Raw genomic sequence first — 19,682 nt, 5'->3', positions numbered from 1 at the left:
TGCAGGCGCGTCCCGCGCTGTGCGATTACATTTGTTAGGCGGCGAAAGGTGGTCGCCCGATAAAGGTAAGTACACGTGTCAATATGCAGTAAACGAGAATACAATGCTGATTAAGCTATATTTTTCTTGAATGCTACATTGTGAAAATAACGCCACGAATTTTATTTATTAAGCTTTTATTTCTTATCAGAGCATCTTTAGCATTTAACCTACACATATAGGACGCCCATATGTGTAACAGGAAGCATCGTCTTGGCTGCACCAAATTTTTAAGATTAGAAATGTATGAATCATGGTAACGACACCTATGCTCTTTTTCCAGCCATTTTCATAATAATAATAATATTTGGGGTTTTACGTGCCAAAACCACTTTCTGATTATGAGGCACGCCGTAGTGGAGGACTCCGGAAATTTTGACCACCTGGGGTTCTTTAACGTGCACCTAAATCTAAGTACACGGGTGTTATCTCATTTCGCCCCCATCGAAATGCGGCCGCCGTGGCCGGGATTCGATCCCGCGACCTCGTGCTCAGCAGCCGAACACCATAGCCACTGAGCAACCACGGCGGGTTAGCCATTTTCAAGGTGCCTGCCCAGGGGAAATAATTGGTCGCTTAGCTCCCACATAAAATCCGCTATTGAAAATTAAATTCTTGGGATAGGTATTGTAGGGAGAAGGGCCCCAAAGTACTGATTTGCTGTAGTCATTTATTGTGTATAATTATAAAGGCAATTACCGTAGCATGGCTAATTCAGCACGCAATTGTGGAAATTTATCTGTACCTAGTGACGGCCAATCCGTACGCTCGAATGGCAAACAACGGTACCGTGATTTAGTTTTCCCTATTTGAAAACTTTGGTGGAGCTAAAAAAGACGCCCTGTATATCCTTCATAGAATAACTACCTTTTTAATAAATATATATATGTAAGCAGGAATTGTAAGTTCTTGCTCATGAGTAAGTTTAAATAAGTTAAAACAAAAAGTAATACACGCCATAAGTTATGAAAGAGAACCGTCTACAGCTTAATATCCAGCTTTACCGAACACGTACCAACCGGCGCACCAAACGACCGCGGCGCGCTGTTAGTACACTTTCCATGGAATGAGCATGTTGTTCGCGAATAATTAAAAGTGCAGGTCGAATTTTAAAAAGGACAGGTGACAGACATGTTCTAGACAACAATCCACACGAAGCAAATGCTGTTGAAAGTTAAAAGTTTGTTGCCAGAGTGGTTAAAGATTCAGAAATGGAAGCCTATGGGAACGACGAAAATTTGTACTTGATTTTTGAGACAAGAACGGTCGCTGTGATAAAACTAATGCAGCCACCGTAATGGCCGCTACAGCGAGTCCAAAGGCTCAGATTTCCATCGATGCCTACCTCGACTCCACACATGGCGCTACAATGTTCCCGAAAGCGATTTTTGCGACAATGTCGTTCGAATTGACGTGGTATCTTTAGGAACGCAAGCATATGACGGAGGAATCGCTGTGAGCAGTGGCCGAGTGCTTTCATCGCTAGCACCGATCGCTTCGCGGCTGCTGGCAGCGGTTCAACGCCGTGACTGTTTTTCCTTTAATGCCACGTAGGACTTAGTTCTGGAGTCTCCCACCAGCTGGCTGAAGCATTAAACTGAAAACTTGGGTTTGGTTTGTTCAGGAGTGCTCTTTAAATATTGTATTTTCTATTTTTACTTTCTAAAACGCAGCCATGTGTTGCTCACTTGTTAAGTCGTCGATTTTATAATTAAAGTTTTTTTCCTTGGGCACCATAACTACAAGCATGTGCATTCCTTTGTGTTACGTAAAAGAGAATTTTCGTGCATTGTAGTATGGAATGACCTAAACCCCCAGACAGGCCCCTGACCTTATGGAGGCCTCTATGATTGTGGCAGAGAAAGGAAATGGCAAACCTGTGCTTTCAATGCCAAGCATTCTTTGGCGAGTACCCCAGCAGCATCTGTCCATCACGCCAAAAGTGCGATGCCTTTTATTTGCAGAAAAATGCGTAATTTGTTACGGTAGTACACTTATTTAATCATTAGAATCGTGTAAATGCAGATGATAGCTTCATAAGCGGTAAGCAACAATTGAAACAAAAAGAGGAAGTTGGTAAACGATAATACCCGTAAGGATGATAGCCTATAATAAGAATGGGCCATCTGATATTCCAGGGTGGGCTAACTTATATTTAAGGTTGCACCAACCTCAAATTTAGGGGTGGTCCAACCTAAATATAGGGGTGGACTACTTGCATTTACGGTTAGGCACACTTGAAATTTGGGGATAGGGCAACTTGAAATTTGGAGGTGGGTCAGCTTAAATTTGAGATTGGGGCAAATTGAATATCGAGGGTGGAACAACCTAAATTTGAAGATGGACTAAATTGAAAATTGGGGCTTGGGCCAACTTGAAATTTGGAATGGGTCAACTGAAATTCGGGGATGTGCCAACTTGAAATTTGGGAGTGGGCCAACAAAAGTTTAGAGCTGGGCGAACCTCAAAAGTTTGGGGATGATACAAATTATATTTGGGAGTGGGCCAACTTGAAGTTTGGAGGTGGGCCCACTCAAACTTGAGGCTGAGCCAATTTCAAGGTCACCCGCCGTGGTTGCTCAGTGGCTATGGTGTTGGGCTGCTGAGCACGAGGTCGCGGGATCGAATCCCGGCGACGGCGGCCGCATTTCGATGGGGGCGAAATGCGAAAACACCCGTGTGCTTAGATTTAGGTGCACGTTAAAGAACCCCAGGTGGTTTCATAATCAGGAGTGGGCCAAATTAAATTTGGTGGCATGCTTATACATGCTGTGACAACTCCAGTGTAGTTTCTGGATAGGTTATTCAGTGGGAAAAGGGCAATGGGGTGAAGGCAAGTAACGGGCAGAATTGACAAATTAGTGCTGAGCCTTTCTTTGTCTACTGGACTCATCATCATCAGCCTAGCTACGCCCACTGCATGGCAAAGGCCTCTCCCATACTTCCCCAACTACCCCGGTCATGTACGAATTGTGGCCATGTTGTCCCTGCAGACTTCTTAATCTCACCCGCCCACCTAATTTCCTGCCGCCCCCTGTTACACTTCCTTTCTCTTGGAATCCAGTCCGTAACCCTTAATGACCATCGGTTATCTTCCCTCTTCATTACATGCCCCGCACATGCCCATTTCTTTTTCTTGATTTCAACTTAGATGTCATTAGGTCGCGTTTGTTCCATCACCCAATCCGCTCTCTTCTTATCCCTTAATGTTATACCCATCATTATTCTTTCCATAGCTCGTTGCGTCGTCCTCCATTTAAGTAGAACCCTTTTCGTAAGCCACCAGGTTTCTGCCCCATAGGTGAGTACTCGTAAGACACAGCTGTTATACACTTTTCTCTTGAGGGACAATGGCAACCTGATGTTCATGATCTGAGAATGCCTGCCACACGCACCCCAGCCCATTCTTACTCTTCTGATTAATTGAATCTCTTGATCCGGATTCGCGGTCACTACCTGCAGCAAGTAGATGTATTCCCTTAACACTTCCAGTGCCTCGCTACATTTCCTAAACTGTTGTTATCTTCCGAGACTGTTAAACATTACTTTAGTTGTCTGCAGAATAATTTTCTGAGCAACCCTACTGCTTTGCCTTTCCAGTTGAGTGAGCATGCTTTGCAATTGTTCCCCTGAATTACCAAGTAAGGCTATATCATCAGTGAATGGCAAGTTACTAAGGTGTTCTCAATTAACTCTTATCCCCAATTCTTCCCAATCAAGGACTCTGAATACCTCCTGTAAACACGCTGTCAATAGCATTCGAGAGATCGTATCTCCCTGCCTGACGGTCGTCTTTATTCTGATTTTGTTGCTATCTTTATGCATGACTACGGTGGCTCTGAAGCCGCTATAGATATCTTTCAGTATTTTTACATGCCCTTTGTCAACACCCTGATTCCGTAAAGCCTGCATGACTGCTGATGTTTCGACTGAATCAAACGCTTTCTCGTAATCAATGAACGCTATATATGACGGTTGGTTATATTCCGCACATTTCTCTATCATCTGATTTATAGTGTGAATATGGTCTGCTGTTGAGTAGCGTTTACGAAATCCTGCCTGGTCCTCTGGTTCACAGAAGTTTAAGGTGTGCCTGATTCTTTTTGGTATTACCTAAGAAAGTACTTCGTAGCCAACTTACAGCAAGCTGATTTGTCTCTAATTTTTCAAATCTTTGGCGTCCCCTTTCTTATGGATTAAGATTATGTTGGGGTTCTACTGGACTCACTGGAGTTCAAAGAGGGATTGCTGTCGTACAGACGAAAAAAAAACGCAGTTTTGTCTGACCGCTTAAATTATGTTTTTTTTTTATTAGAAGACCAACTGCATTAAAATTACACGCAGCAAAATTGGCCTTGTTTTAGAAATCGGAGGCAACGGTAAGCTTCCTGCAAGATATTACGTCTTAAAGAGACGTTGATGCGTTAGGATAAGCTAGAAAAACTGAGTGCCATTCCACTCTGCGAATGTGAATGCCCATGGAAGCTGTGTATGCGGGCCCCATAATGGCGAACGGTGCATTGCTGTGCGTCAAAACCCGTATGCACATAAGTGGAAGGCGAGGCGCGACTAGTCGCTCCTACGCGATGTTGAGGCTCAGAATATGATGATGCACCGGGGGTATACATACTCAGGTATTATTGTAAAACGTGGCACGACACCTTATACAAACGATTCTACTTCTACTAACAGACACGCACTTCACCGCACTTGGAGGGCACACACTGCTTCACCGTAGCGATAGTGATCGTGTGTTAGTCGACGTCCCGCGGTGAAGTGATGGTTGCGATGTCACTCAGAAACTACAAACGGTCACACACAACACAGGCCACACAAAATTGGTTCCCTACAAGCTCCCTCTGAAGCCTGGTCGTTGCTGCGGTGAAACGTTCCAAGTTTGCGGGATCGGCACCACATGGACAGTTGGCATTTGTTTCCAACTCGCAGTACTGGCGGGCAGCTTGCTTAGGGGAACGCCACCACGGAAGAGCGGCAGGAAAGGAAAGCAGATAAGCAAGCGCGTGGGAACGCCGACAGGGAAATGGCGGTGGGAACGTAGACATGGCCCACGCCGGTCAAAGTGTAGTAGCTGTTGTCATCGGCTTAATCGGAGATACGGGTTGTATTTGAACATAAGATATGAAACTTATTCTTGCAAGTTGACGTAGTGCTTAAAGCCTCCTTCAGCTCCACCGCGGGTCGGCCCGGTATTGCACTGTCTTCGGGAACGGCTCACATATGGGGAGAAATTCTCAATCCACATGACTCGACAGACGTACGCTTTTTTTCCGAGAACCTAGCGATGTGCAGCTTTTATTAAAAATTCGCAGTTACGCCCGAAAGAAAAAGCACTGATTGCGATAGAAAATTAGTAGAAAGCTATACGAAGTGAGCAAAGTACTTTTATCGGCCGTATAAGCTTGCAAACATTCGCTTAGTAGCTAAATTAACAATGATATAATGTGTAAGTGTGACTGAAGTAAGACGTAGAAAGAAACAGAGACACTGATGTCTCTGTGCGTCTATTTCTAGGTCCTCGTTCAGTCGCATTTACATATTCTGCGACGGATTCAAGCCAACTAGCCCGCCAACGTGTTTTAACTGAATTAACAACACGGTGTCATGCACGCACAAGTAAAAATGAACACATCTCTCTCTATGAGCGCGGTAACTCGCTGTTAAGATTCTGGATTGAGGAATTGCGTGATCAGCAGCGATCGAAATTACCTTCGTGTATCTCTCCTTTTACCGCGAACAAAACGTCGGAAGCACCGCGCACTCTGCAAACACGGCAGATCGCCTGGAAAAGGAGGGCGGCACGGGCGCGCCCTTCGGCCCCGTCGCAGATCGCGGCCGAGATGGGGAGCCTGAGGCAGCAGCCGCCGCAGAACCACGCCGTCCTGTGTCGAATGCCTGGCCCGGACCTTAATTCTCTCTGAAGTGACGATTCCTCCAAATAACGAATGCATCGACTAGGCTAAGGAGTACAGCGTCTGGAATAATTGCCACAGTGAACGGGATGCCTGCAGTCGTGGGGTATGAGGCATGGGGATAAAAAACGCGTTTTAATAAATTTCCGTGCCGCATTTGCCCCAGTTGATCTACGTAGAATACTTTGGTTAGCCGTTGCATTGAGCATAAACGTATGGTCTCGCTCGTATAGTGCATTGGTTTCTTTTCTTTGGGGGGGGGGGGAGGGGGAGGAAGGCCGCAGTACGTGACGGTGGAAAGCCACTATGCGTTTAAGCTGTTGCTTGGCACCAGTGCATGACCTAGACCGCTGGATCTCCTGGCTAGGCACGTAACCGCCGAAAGGTCTGCAAGATATCATCCTCCTTGCGGATACCGGGCGGGATTGCTACAGCTGAAGACGGAGTAACAAATTGGGGGTGCGACTAAGAGGCGAACAAGTTAGTGCTATTTAAAAAATGGTAATCAGGCACAGGAATCGGCAGGTGGAGTATCTGGGCCGCAATCTTGTAGCGCAGTCTTTTCCAGTGATATCAACGCGCGTTATCAACGAGACCAGCCGGCCGTCAACGGTGAAGGAGAAGAATGACACAGAATCGAGCAGGAGGCATTCCTATAAAGAATGTGTGGGAGTGAGTGTCCTTCTACGTGGATATGACTACAGCTACACTAACGCTCGCGCTGTATCATGCCGACGACTAAAACCATCATATTTTTTGTGGGTTGCCCAAACACCAATCAATGGGGGACCGGTTATCGGTTTGCGTGTTTTAGTGCTGTTCATTTTAGGGGTGTCTGTAAAACACTGCAGTGGGTAGGTTCCTGTCTCGTATGGCGTGGGGCTTCTTGAAAAGACAATTTTTACAAAGGTGAAATTAGACCCATCATCTTTTAGCTCATAGTCGGGCACTCTACCAATGCAGTCATACACAGAGACAAGAGCCGATATTTCTAACTGTTACTCTTTGCGCAGCACCATCTGACTGGAATCTGTACAACTTTCCTTCTCATTTTCAATGTAACGCCTACTATTCAATTCCTAGCAACAATGATACAGTGAAGTGTTATATAAATTCTGCCCCTCAGCACTTATACAGTTCTCGAACCATAATTGTTAGTTATTACGAGTGCTATCGGCGGTGCTTGCTCGAAGCGAAAGTTTGGCGGCACCCCAGGAATTGCAGCACAACGTTCCTACAAGAGTGCCGTGAGAATTTACATATGAGTGGTGTCTTCGCCAAGAAAAGTGAGCCGAAGATGATTGAAGCAAGGTTTGGGTACGGGCTGGTTGGTATTCCCCTGTTTCAAACATCACTTACAGCGCATACAGGGACAAGGGACCAAAAGAACGACGAAGACATACACTGTCTTCGTCGTTCTTTAGGTCTCTTGTTCCTGTATGCGCTGTAAGTGATATTTGAGAAGATGATTTGCCCAGAAGTGCAAGTAAAATATATCATTTGCACTCATAGCCTCATTTGTTGTGTCTTACGCTCTGCACTTTCATCGTAGGTTTACGGTTCCATGCGTTTATTCAGAGCTTCTAGCTTACTCGACACAGTTCCTTTTTTTTTATTTCAAATACCCTCAGGGCCTTATGGCATTAAATAATGGAGTGGCTACAGAGTAGTAGTGTTAAGCAAACAAACAAGTGCAGTCAGTTCTGTTATTATAATGATTCTTCTGATTATACAAAGCTGGCTCATGTTTCGAGGAAAAGTTTGTTATCGGCGATGGAAGGTGGAAGGAAGGAAGGTGGTTCCATTCGTGAGATGTACGGGGGACGAAATACTGAAAGAAAGACTTTGTCTGACATGAATCAATTCCTACCTTACTGCGATAATCGATGCAGGTTGAAATGTACTTAGGCTGCAGGATGAATCGTGAAGTGTGGTGTGATTAACAATTTCTGGAAATAGTGAAAGACGGAAAATTTTGCGGCGGTTGGCGAGTGGAATAAGTGCTAGGTTAGTTTTCATTAGGGTTATACTCGCAGCACGGTTATAATTAGAATGAACGAAATGGGTAGAGTCATTTTGTACTGCCCCACGTGACGTAATGAGATTAAAGTGACTGGGCTCCCATATTGCAGATGTATTTCAAGTGTCGGGCGTATTAGAGTCTTGTAAAGCTGTAACATTAAAGTAGTCGGTGCTTTGAAAAAGTTGCACCATGAGTATCCGAGCGCCGTTAATCCCAAACTGTACATGAATGGTCCAATTTAAGTTATTTGTAATCTGTATACCAAGATATTGTCACGTGGTAGTGACGTATAAAGAACACAGTAGCAAATGACACGACAAAATCTAAGGGAAAGTTGTTCAGATGGTAGGTGCTAAGAGTGCAATTAGATCTGTATACGTGCATTGTTTGCCATTTGTTACTATTCGATTTCATTACCCACTTCCCGCACCAGTCATCTATATTATCCTGATCAGCTTGGAGTGTTACGGTATCATCATTGCTTTTAATTTCCCGGAAGATAACACAAATATCTGTGAACAGGTGTATGTTGGAAAATATTTAACAGTCAGACCATTAACATAGATAAGCAATAATACTGGTCTCACCACAGACCCTCGTGGTACACCCGATTGAACTTTAGTGAGTGGACAGTTACGACCGCTAGCAGTAACAAATTGAAGGTGGTTAGTAAGGAAAAGCTCTATCCATTTTAGAAGGTTTGGGTCGATATTTAGCATGCATACTCTAAAAAGTAGCAGTTTATGGCATGCTTTGTCAAATGCTTTATTGAAATCCACGAAGAGCCAGTCAGCGCACGATGAGCGATCCAGAATGCGAGCAGTTCATGAGAGAAATATGCTAGTTGTGTTTCGCAGGAATATGATCTTTGAAAACCATGCTTTGCGGTAGTAAAATCTGAGTTATACTCTAGAAAGCCGGCCATATTTGTGAAAACTACAAGCTCGAATAGTTTACAGCAGCTTCTTGCAAGGGATATGGGGCGATAATTAAGAGATGAGTTTCTGGGACCAGATTTGTAGATTGGAAGCGCTTTCCCAATTTTGCATTCCTTTGGAAGCGCACATGATTTAGGGATTGACGGAAAATTTTTGTTAGTATCATGAAACCAAGAGGCTGGTGCTTATAAAGAATTTACTGTTAATACAGTCGTAGCGAGCTGACGAATGATACGGTAAAATGTCTATTGGCGTGTTCATTCCGTGTGCCTACACAATCACAGGATGCATGGGTAAGTATTCGCGTTGGTATGCAATAGGAAATTCACCATTGCCAGTTTTCGCGAATTGAGTTGTAAATGATCCATTAAAATAGTGGCGCATATGTTCTCAGAAATTGCATTTCCAGATTATTCTTCTAATGAAACAGCATTGTTAGTTGTTGGGTTTACTATTTGCAAAAACTTTTAAGATTTCTTTTTAGTATTTCAGGCAGTGTGCTAGATAAGTAGTTGTCTTTAGTAGTTATTAAAGCTACTATATAGGTATCTGAGGCGGATTTATAGTTTGCCTAGCGTGCGCCAGTAAAGGATGATTTGGCTTTGTGATAGAAGCGCTTCTTTCGGTTGGACAACCGTTTTCGATGACCGGAGTACCACTGCGCTTGCGCACTTTAAGTGATTGTGCCATTAACGATGTATTTCTCAGTTAATCTGTGAACTCCACGTGTAAAGAAATCTGAGTTAAATTGAACTGAACAATCATCAAGGGTTTTGACAAAATCATCATAAGAATTAGCTAGTTCATTGTTTATTTATACGAAGTTAGCATTCCGATACTCGCGTATTTATTGGTGCTTGGACTTTTTAGGGAAAAGAGCGTTCATCATTAAATTGAGCAAGAAGTGGTCACTATTTCCTGGTAAGTAGGGGACATGAGATGCAAGGACAACATGTATCCAATGTACAAATTCGAGGGTGTTAGCTACATGATTTGAAATCTTTGTGGCCTGAGTAACTAACTGCGGGAAAGAAAAAACGGAGCATAATTTAAGATAGTCATGAGCCTGTTGCGAGAATGGGGAAGGACATAATGCCAGGATATTCGAGATTATGTCAGGAAAGTTAAAATCTCCTAGCAGAAACATCGGGTGAGAAGGAAAATGAGAATGTGCTATGTTTATAGTGTCATGCAATTCATTAATAAATTGTAGAAAGATCGACATTTGGGCGAGTTGGTACTGGTTGAACATCTTGAAAAGGCATCGCAAAATGAAGACTGAAGGCAGGAACACACACGACAGTGCTGAACTCACAACTAGCTTTCTTGGGAGGCATGCTATGTCAGAAAAGGAAGGTCGTGTTGTGTAAGCACACCGTCGTTAAATTTGTAGGACAGAGAATATTAATTTTTAAGCCGCCTCATAGTGTTGCATTAGATTACAGGATTCTGCGTTTTTGCCTGCGCGCTAAGAATGACGCCATCGATGGGAAAGCACGTGGCTATCGGTTGTGTATATATGTTTGTGTATGCCTTCGAATAAAGTTAGTTGTGAATTCAGCGCTGTCCTGTGTGTTCCTGCCTTCTGTCTTCACCATTTGCCGCTGCTCCTTCAAGATGTTCATTATTAAATGTGAATGGTGAAGAAGGTGGTCGATAACAAGTAACAAGAATCGGTTTAGAGTCACGTACGTCTAATAATAAACCATGCTGTTTCTGGAGCGCTGTTAACTTGGACAGGTGATGATGGTAGGTTTTTTGAAACCGCAAAAAGCACGCCTCCTCCTCTACGCTCAGCGCGGCCGCAGAGGTAAACAGTAAACTGGTGCGCATCATGGAATATCTGCGAGTCAAGCGCACGCGTGGGCAACTAGGTATCAGACAGGGCGGTTATATTCGCACCGCGTGTAACTATCGCGGGTGAGAGAGCGTGAGGGTCAATTAAGAACACTTCTGGCTTCAGAGAAGAGTACCAATACTTCGGATTATTGTGATTGCGATGATATGCCACTGCCCCTCTGCCTTTCCTAAGGTGTAATACGCGGCATAGCTGTGTCGGGGTAACTTGCCTAGAAGCCGCGTGTATTCAACTCCTGAACGAGGTCGAGGTCAGGGCACTTGTTAAAGCACTTGTTATGCAAGAACAATCTGTTATAGCGTCATCTGGACTGAGTGAAATCTGGCTGGCTCTTAGCTAAATTGATTAGTTCTTTGCGGAAAATACGCATGCTAGGCGGGAAGTCCTCGCTCACTGAAATGTTCGGCTGTTTCAGCTGGCTGCGAAGAGAAAGAATGATCTGTTTGGGGGCCTTGAAGCTCGCAAACTCGGCTGTAATGAGAGGACCTGTGGTCGGCAAAAATGGACCGAGATGATGCACGCGATCAATTAAGTCGCTGCTCAAGGGTTCGAAAAAAAAATTTTATTGCGGTTCACAATTTACCTTTTGTTTTGCTCCAGGTTTCTTTAGCGTCGGCAAGATCATGAAATATTAAGTTGTCATGCCTAGATCTATCTTCCAATTCATCATGGCGTGCTTGGAAAAGATTACTGCCGTCTGCTAAACTGGCAAATACGCTGTCCATTTCTGTTAAAGTGTTGCCGAGATGATTGAAGTTGTGTGATTTTTCTTCGAGTTCCAATACTCTTGTGTACTGGAGGTCCTTGTTTCTATGTTCTTTTGTCCATTTCTAATAGCCTTCACGTCAACAGCTAGCTCATTTTTGGGCTTTCGAACTTCGGAGGGTACGAACATGTAGATTATTGTTTCGATTTAGTAATCGAAACAAGAGTTTCATCGCTTCAGTGGGGCGTTCAGGTACAGTTTCTATTTCAATTTAATTGTCTGAACGCGTATTAGGGTGGGGGAAAGTTTCAACACCACCGTATTGTAAAAGCAATAAAATTATAGAAGAACGATCACGTACTATTTCGCAAGAGACTTGCGCGCAAGGAAAGAGCATTCAGTAAGCGTCGTCAGACCTTTTAGCACAAAGAGTAGGCTTAGTACACAACTGCATGGCAAAACGTCGATGATAAGATTCTGTGCAACACAGACTGTTTCCGTGCCCACTGAAAGGCAAGCAATGCGCCAATTGCTTTAATGGATGGGGACTGTTGGCAATGTCGATGCAGCTAGAAGGCCAAAGACCAGCCTCGCTGTCGCAACCACGCTGTAGAAACACTCTTGGTCATGCCCATATTCGAAGATTCGCACTTGCGACAACGTCATGGGAATACTTGATGAGCATCCACGTACCGTCGATGACCTGGCGATGAGGAGGAACGTTAGCAAATTCTGCTTGGCAAAACGTCGGGGATTAGATTCCGTGCAACGCAGACTGATTCCGTGCCCACAGAAAGGCAAGCAATGCGCCAATTGCTCTAATGGGTAGGGACTGTTGGCAATGTCGATGCGACTGGAAGGCCGAAGACGAGCCTCGCTGTCGCATCCACGCCCATACTCGAACATTCGAACTTGCGGCAACGCAAGGGAACTACATGATAAGCATCCTTGTACAGTCGATGGCCACGCGATCAGGAGGAGCGTTAGATAATTCTGCGTGGCAAAAAGTCGGTGAATAGATTCCGTGCAACCCACGCTCTTTCCGTGCGCACAGAAAGGCACGGCGATGCACCAATTGCTTAAAAGGATAGGGACTGTTGGCAAGGTCGATGCACCTGGAAGCTGAAGACGAGCCTCGCTCTCACATCCACTCTTTAAAAACGTTATTGGCCACGCGCATCGTCGAAGATTCGCTCTTGAGGCAACATCATGGCAATATTTGATGAACACCCATGTACACTCGATGACCAGGCGATAAGGGGGAGCGTTAGCGAATTCTGCGTGGCAACAAGTCGGTGATTAGATTCCGTGCAACCCACACAATTTCCGTGCCTACTGAACGGCAAGGCGCTGCGCCAATTGCTTAAGTGGATAGGAAATGTTGGTAACGTTCATGTGGCTAGAAGGCCGAAGACGAGCCTCACTGTCGCATCCCATCTGTAGAAAGGTTCTCGGTCACGCCCATAGTCGAAGATTCGCACTTGCGGCAACACCATGGGAATATTTACGAGCATCCGTGTACAGTCGATGACCAGGCGATCAGGAGGAGAGTTATCAAATTCTGCGTGGCAAAAAGTCGATGATTAGATTCCGTGCAACCCACACTACACTCTAAAAATAAAGAAAGTTACGGGCACTCTCTTTGAGGGAGTATCTGCTTGTCTCATATTTCACTCTCTTTTCGAGAGTAGATCGACCTTCTTTGAGAGAGAGTAGGTCAACTCCTCCCGACAGAGTTTTGTTACTCCACCACAAGGGAGTGCTAGTACTCTTCCGCACAGTGCTAATACTCTCTCCACAGGGGTCCTCAAAACCGAGTACTCCTCCAAACTTCTACTCCTCCAAGCCGAGTGTTTCTACTCCCCAAAACAGAGTGCTTGAACTCCTTCAGAAGAGAGTGATATTACTCTTCCCAATAGTGTGAAAGCACGATGCAGATCCATGGTCACGTTTGAAGGGATTCGCAATATTCACAGGGGAGGCATTCTTTCATAAGCAGCTCCTGCACTTATGCTTGGTGAATGGGATGTAATCTGTAGGCGCCGAGGTACTTAAATGAAATATTTTTCCCTCTTAAAAGGCCAAAATTTTTATTGATCAGTCACAAGACAAACTGAACAATAATTAGAGAAACATACTGACAAACACATAAAATCAGATTACAATGATGCCCATGATTTTAGAACACATCTTCTAATAAAGCATAAGCATATTCTCTAAAGTTTCATGGGTAATAAAGTGCAGAAATATCCCTTAATTTCAATTGGCTCCTTCTTTTCAAAAATAAAGTAAACAACGGAAAGTCAAACACAGAACGAACGTGTGCAAACTCCCAAAGTATTGACACTATGATCGAAGAAAAATATGCGTCACATCACTGCGCAGCAAAGGCATCTCTGTCTTGCGTACAGCTGATTGCACAAAGTTTAGGAAGGATATGGATGACGCATGTCGGGAAAGCCTTTCACATATTATCGAAGGTGCAATCGCAGAGACATTGAAAACATCAATCTGCTCGCTCACAAGGTCAGCAAGGCGAACAGACTTGGATATGGAACTGGAGAGGCCGCGTGCGGCACGCCGACAGGCAGAGAGGAGGTATCGGCGCACGAAGTGCGTCTTGGATCTGAAGGCTTCATGACGCATACAGAAGAACGTCCAGCGCCGTATGAGTAAACTGGAAGACACGCGATGGAAAGCTTTCTGTCAGTCGCTTGATCCCCAAAAAAACACTCTCGCACATATGGAGAACGGTTAGGGGTCTTCGCTCATCTCCGCATCAAAGGAAGCCATTTGCTGCTCTAGCCCTCTACCAACTCCGCTCGAAACTTCAAGTGGCTGAAGAGTTCTGCGCACGGGTCGCTGGGTCCGTGGCCATCATTACTGACGCAGCACTGCATAACATCCCTGAGGCACGTGTACCAGAAATGAACGTGCTCTTTTCAATCGAAGAGCTCGATGCTGCGCTGGCAACCTGCAGGTGTTCTTCGTCACCAGGACCTGATGGCATCACGTATGCTTCCCTATGCTACCTTGGACATGACGCACGTGATGAGCTGCTCAGCTACTACAATCAGTCTTGGCAGAACGGCGCCGTTCCTAGACAATGGAACTCGAGCCGCTTGATCCCCATTCTGAAACCTGGAAAGCTTTCGCTTGAGCTCTCATCATATCGTCCGATTGCGCTTTCGAGCTGTGTCAGTAAAATAATGGAAAGAATGATTGTTGCTCGCTTGGAATGGTACCTAGAGCGATTCCACATCTATCCGGACGCCATGATGGGCTTTCGTCTAGGTCGCTCGTCCATTGACAACGTCATTGACATTGTAATCTGGGTCCAAAATCAAAAAAGCCTCAAGCGCCTATCAGTGGCACTTTTTCTAGATATAAAAGCAGCATACAATAACGCCGCCCATGAGGCCATACTGAACTCATTTGAGGCTGTTGGAGTTGGTGGCCGAATGTAACAATGGATTCGGGACTATTTGACTGAGAGGTGCTTTTTCCTACAGACTGAAGACGGCCGAACTTCGGAACATTACATCTGCCGTGGTGTGCCACAGGGTGAAGTGTTGAGCCCCATTCTGTTCAACCTTGTCTTGGTAAGAAGGAATAGCGGAGTACCTACCGCGTCCATTGCACGTCTCAATGTATGCCGATAACATTTGCATCTGGGCTTCTGCGGTGACTCGCCCTCAGGTACGAGCCAGGCTTTAGCGGGCGGCAACCATGACGGCCTCTTATCTCCAAGAACAAGGCCTCAGCTGTCTACTGAAAAGTGCGCATTGGTTGGCTTTACGCGCAAACAAATGTCATCATATCCTGTTTCAATCAATGGTCAAGCTCTATCCTATGCTAAGACACATCGCTTTCTGGGTGTAATCATTGACCGCAACCTCTCGTGGACCCCTCACTGCGTCTATCTAAAGAAGAAATTAGTTGCCATTGCTCAGGTCTTTAAATTTCTCTGCGGGAAAAACTGGGGTACACCAGTACGTTCTATGATGCAGCTCTACAGGGTACTGTTTCTGGGACTCCTACGTTGTAGTCTACCAGTGTTGTCAAATGCATGCAAGACAAACTTTCGCGCTTTGGAGAGCATACAAGGTCAAGCAAGCCCTACGCACGTGTTTAGGGCTGCCTCGGTGCACGTCAACAGCAGCAACAATTGCCATCGCTGGGGACCATATGATCCAGACACACGTAGTTATCAACTCTCTCAGAGCATACATTTGTCATTTTTCAAGGATCCCCGACCATCATTTGGCCTCCCTACCAGCCGAGAGACCTCAAGCGACCTTTTCAAGAGTGGTTAACGCTCATCAAGAGTACATAACGTCATATTTTACATCGGTGACGAAGCCTTCATCTACCCTGTGGTGCCTACGAAAGCCTGAAGTGAATTTTGCTATTCCTGGAATTGCTAAAAAAGAAGTCCAATCATCCATCGCCGGCTCTGAAGCAACTTACGCTCCTATTACTGCACCAGACGTATCATGACCGCATACATATATATACCGATGGTTAGACCTCGCGTACCAGCTCAACTGCCGCATTCGTCGTTCCAGCCAAGAAGGTTACAGTTAAATTCTAATTGTCGCGCACGACTACATCTACATCGGCACAACTTGCAGCTCTCCATGCCGCTATGATGTACGTCACCGAAGAGCCAACAGAGAAATGGGTCGTATTTTGTGAATCTAAGGCTGCCCTTCACAGCATCAAGTCTGCATTACGTCACAGAAATTACGAGCAGATCATATCTGACATCAGGGAAGTGCACCACCACGCTCTGGAAAGAGGGCACACCATTATATTTCAATGCATTCCTGCTCACTGTGGCATCGTCGGCAACAACTTAGCGGACAAGGCTGCCCGGTCGGCCCACGAAGGTACCCAAACGATTTCAATACCTCTGGTGAGGTCGGACGCTGCCAGGGAACTTCGCCTACATGCACGCAAAAAGTCGCAAGATCTCTGGAGTTCAGGTGCCTTCAACTACCGATTATATAAACTGGACCCCACGCTACGGCTACAACTGCCATCTAGCCTTTCCCGCGGCGAAGCAACCTTGCTGCACCGCTTGTGGTTGGGAGTAGCGCTCACGAACTCATACTCCTATCGTTTGGGAATGGTCGAGAGCCCGATGTGCGATTCCTGAGGATGCGAGGAGATCATCGAGCACCTATTGTGTACCTGCCTATTGTGTACGCCTCTCTCTCCGGGAAACCTTACACCGACTGGACATATGATCGTTCACCGAATCAAATATACTTGGACCGTGGCCACCCCCGTCACTGGCACGAAAAGCGAATCGTGCATTAGTGCAATACTTGAAGTGCACCGGTTTAATAGACCGTTTATAGTGTCCTTGTGCATAGTGTCCCGCCCGCACGCACTCAGTGCTCACTCTATCCCTTTTTCCTCTTTCTATTCCCCTTTTCCCCACCCCAGTATAGGGTAGCAAACCGGATGCTCTTCTGGTTGACCTCCCTGTCTTTCCTGTCCTTGCTTTCTCTCTCTCTCTCTCTCTCTCTGGCACAAGACGCATGCACTTATATGGCAGAGGTTACCAGTTGAGCTGCTAAGCATGTGACTGGTAATGTAGATAAATTGTGCAAGAAACTTTTTTTGTGTGCCGTATTCTAAGACAGCAGCTGACTTGATAACGTGCTGTACAGCGTATGGATGTTGCTGACTGAGAGTACAGTGCATTTAGAAATGTGTTGTATATTCACATGTGAGGCTGCAGGTCTAGCCAGCTTTGCTTATATTTCACATAAAGTTATTCATGCATGGGTTGCACCCCATTGTTTCTAAGTGTGTCTTGTCGTGGTTCTGCAGCAATATCCTGCCCTGTCTCAAACCGGTACAGAGGCGTATTATATTTTTTATTCGGCTGGCCTCCTCACGAAAGTAGTTTCCGGGTGCTGTTGGGATTCATCCGCTAGACTTTCTCACAAATAAATAAAATTAAATTTACAATATTATCTAGTGCGTAGCAAATGAGTATAAAACTGCAAGAAGCATTGGCATTAAAATATCGGGCATCAACTTTCCTGTCATATATGGTAGCTTTTCATTCCCATTAGGGTAAGAATGCTATACTTCTGAGGAGCAGTCTTCATAATTACATGATCAATTATTGTGACTCGTTGAATATGCAATCTAACTAAAGTATAGCATGGCTTCAGATGTGAACCAAAAGCCAGATGTGATGAATATGGTGCATGAAAGGCGACATAAGCATAACTACAGGCAGGGAAGTGCACGAAAAAGCAAAGAAGCAAAACATCATTTGAGGATGGCACCATCCTGTTTCACATATCCCTTCCATGCACGTGGATTTTGCATGCGACAATGCATATACTTGCACAATGGACCAACTACCTGAAACCAAAGCTTTTTCCTACTGATGTAGTTCATATGCGCTAAAATAAGAAAAATTATTGCACTTCACAGAATCTTCGTCTCAAAACAAGTACATGTACATGTACAAGTACATGTGTCTAAGAAGATTAACACGTCGCCTCACTGTGCACTCTATGTAAAGTCCAGAAGAATAATGTCTACAGCACCCATGAACCTAAGGGGCTTTTGCTTAACACTATATGTTCACATCCGCCAATTGATGAACAAGCCTTCTACTCAGATGCCCTCAGTTCTTTGCATTCAATGCATCTCTACTTCCACTAGCATACTTGGTTGGCAAGTAGATTGGAGAAACCACAATTTTATATTTTTAAGATTATTTTCAATTGCAAGTGACTCTCCGGCTTCTAAGACGTAAGGTTTGCACCAAAGGCCCTAATTGCTCCTTGCCTTCGCTTCGGGAGACACGAGCGGTTCTAATGAACTGGTTTCGTGTACCCTGAAGCAGTTTACTGAGTTGTCGCTCGTAAGAGTAGCTTTAATTTTATACGCTTGCCTCGCAGTTCAGAATGCCTGATTTATGTACTGAGTGCCCGTTATTGTATACTTTCTACCAGGGGCGCCAGGAAACCAAGATGAGCAATAAGTTATCAAACAAGTGCCATCTTAACAAAAACTGTAGTCATTTAAAGCCTTCGGTTCTTCCGTTCAGGATCTCAAGGAACTTCCTGAATAATTGGTACCAGAAAGTGTTGCGAAATCTTGCACAAAATAATTTGGAAACAAATGCCAACAACCATTTATTGCTCGTATTATCTTTGGCATTGATAAACTTGCCCTCCGCCTCCCACCCCTTTCCTTTTACAGGACCATGCAGCCCGCCGTCACAGCCATTGCCATCATTGGATTGGTTGGAAACCTTGTCGTTCCGAGCTATCCTTTGGTGCACGATGCGGTAAGGCAACGACTGTTCATTAACCGTGGTGGTAATGCGAATGTTGGACTAATTCTTTGAGTCGTTGGTATTTTCTTAGTAAGCTTTTAAGGCTATCTGGCCAATCTTGGAGTGGCTTTAAGTATTCGTTTGAGTATAATAGTTTTATTTGAGCCAGGAACAAATCCTTCCAACTTAAGCGTTTAGAAAGTTACTCTACGGTGTAGCAGCTTTCCGTATATGTAAGTAAACAAAATGAGTGCTGCATGCAAGCGCTGTGTGGTGGTTGAATTAGGAAAAAAATCTTATGAACGTTTCAGTATCTTGCCTAGAGAGTGGTGCCTGAAGCCATGGGTACATAAGTCAATTTTTCGACCTATGATGCCTTACGTCGAGTTGTTCTATGGTATCTCGGCTTAATTGGGCACATAACGCCCCTTACGCTAAATATGCTACACTTAATTACTCTGATAGTCTCAGTCAACCTACGGCTTTGCAGAAACGAAGCTCAAGAATACACATCAGTATTCGCAGCTGTCTTGAAGCTACGGGAGTTAGAGGCAGCAGTGATGGAGTTAGGGAGGCTGTGGCAGTCTTCCAACGTTCTTGGCACAAAAGCAATTTCGTAGGTAGTCGTGCGGCATAAATGTGCAGTAACATCTGAAGAATGGAAAATAAAGTATGACACGTACGACTGTTGACGGAGCATCTCGCATCTAAGAATTTGGTTGAAATAAAGTATTCAGTGGAAAAGACATAGTCTAGAACACTTTTGGTGCAAAGCGAGGTCTTCAGGGTGATGCATTTATATCATTCCAGAAATGCTGCGCTGACGACTGTAATTATTTCGGCGGAAGCAAATTGCGAAAACGCCCGTGCAAC

At 44.9% G+C, this 19,682-nt stretch overlaps 1 protein-coding gene and 1 pseudogene across 1 annotated transcript in view; both read left to right on the top strand.

Annotated features, from left to right (window-relative positions):
• The window catches only part of LOC142584096 (uncharacterized), a 160,347-nt gene that overhangs the window by 9,261 nt on the left and 131,404 nt on the right, over positions 1-19,682 (top strand). Inside the window, exon 2 of the mRNA XM_075694270.1 lies at positions 18,734-18,821. Coding sequence (XP_075550385.1) covers positions 18,738-18,821 — 84 coding nt within the window. The 5' untranslated portion in view covers positions 18,734-18,737. The remainder of the gene's footprint in view (positions 1-18,733; positions 18,822-19,682) is intronic.
• LOC142586444 (U2 spliceosomal RNA) lies at positions 5,101-5,280 on the top strand (annotated as a pseudogene).

The sequence above is a fragment of the Dermacentor variabilis genome, chromosome 6, assembly GCF_050947875.1.
Source record: "Dermacentor variabilis isolate Ectoservices chromosome 6, ASM5094787v1, whole genome shotgun sequence".
NCBI lineage: Eukaryota > Metazoa > Arthropoda > Arachnida > Ixodida > Ixodidae > Dermacentor > Dermacentor variabilis.
Note: the sequence above shows the minus strand (reverse complement) of the source record. Positions and strands in the feature narration are given on the sequence as shown.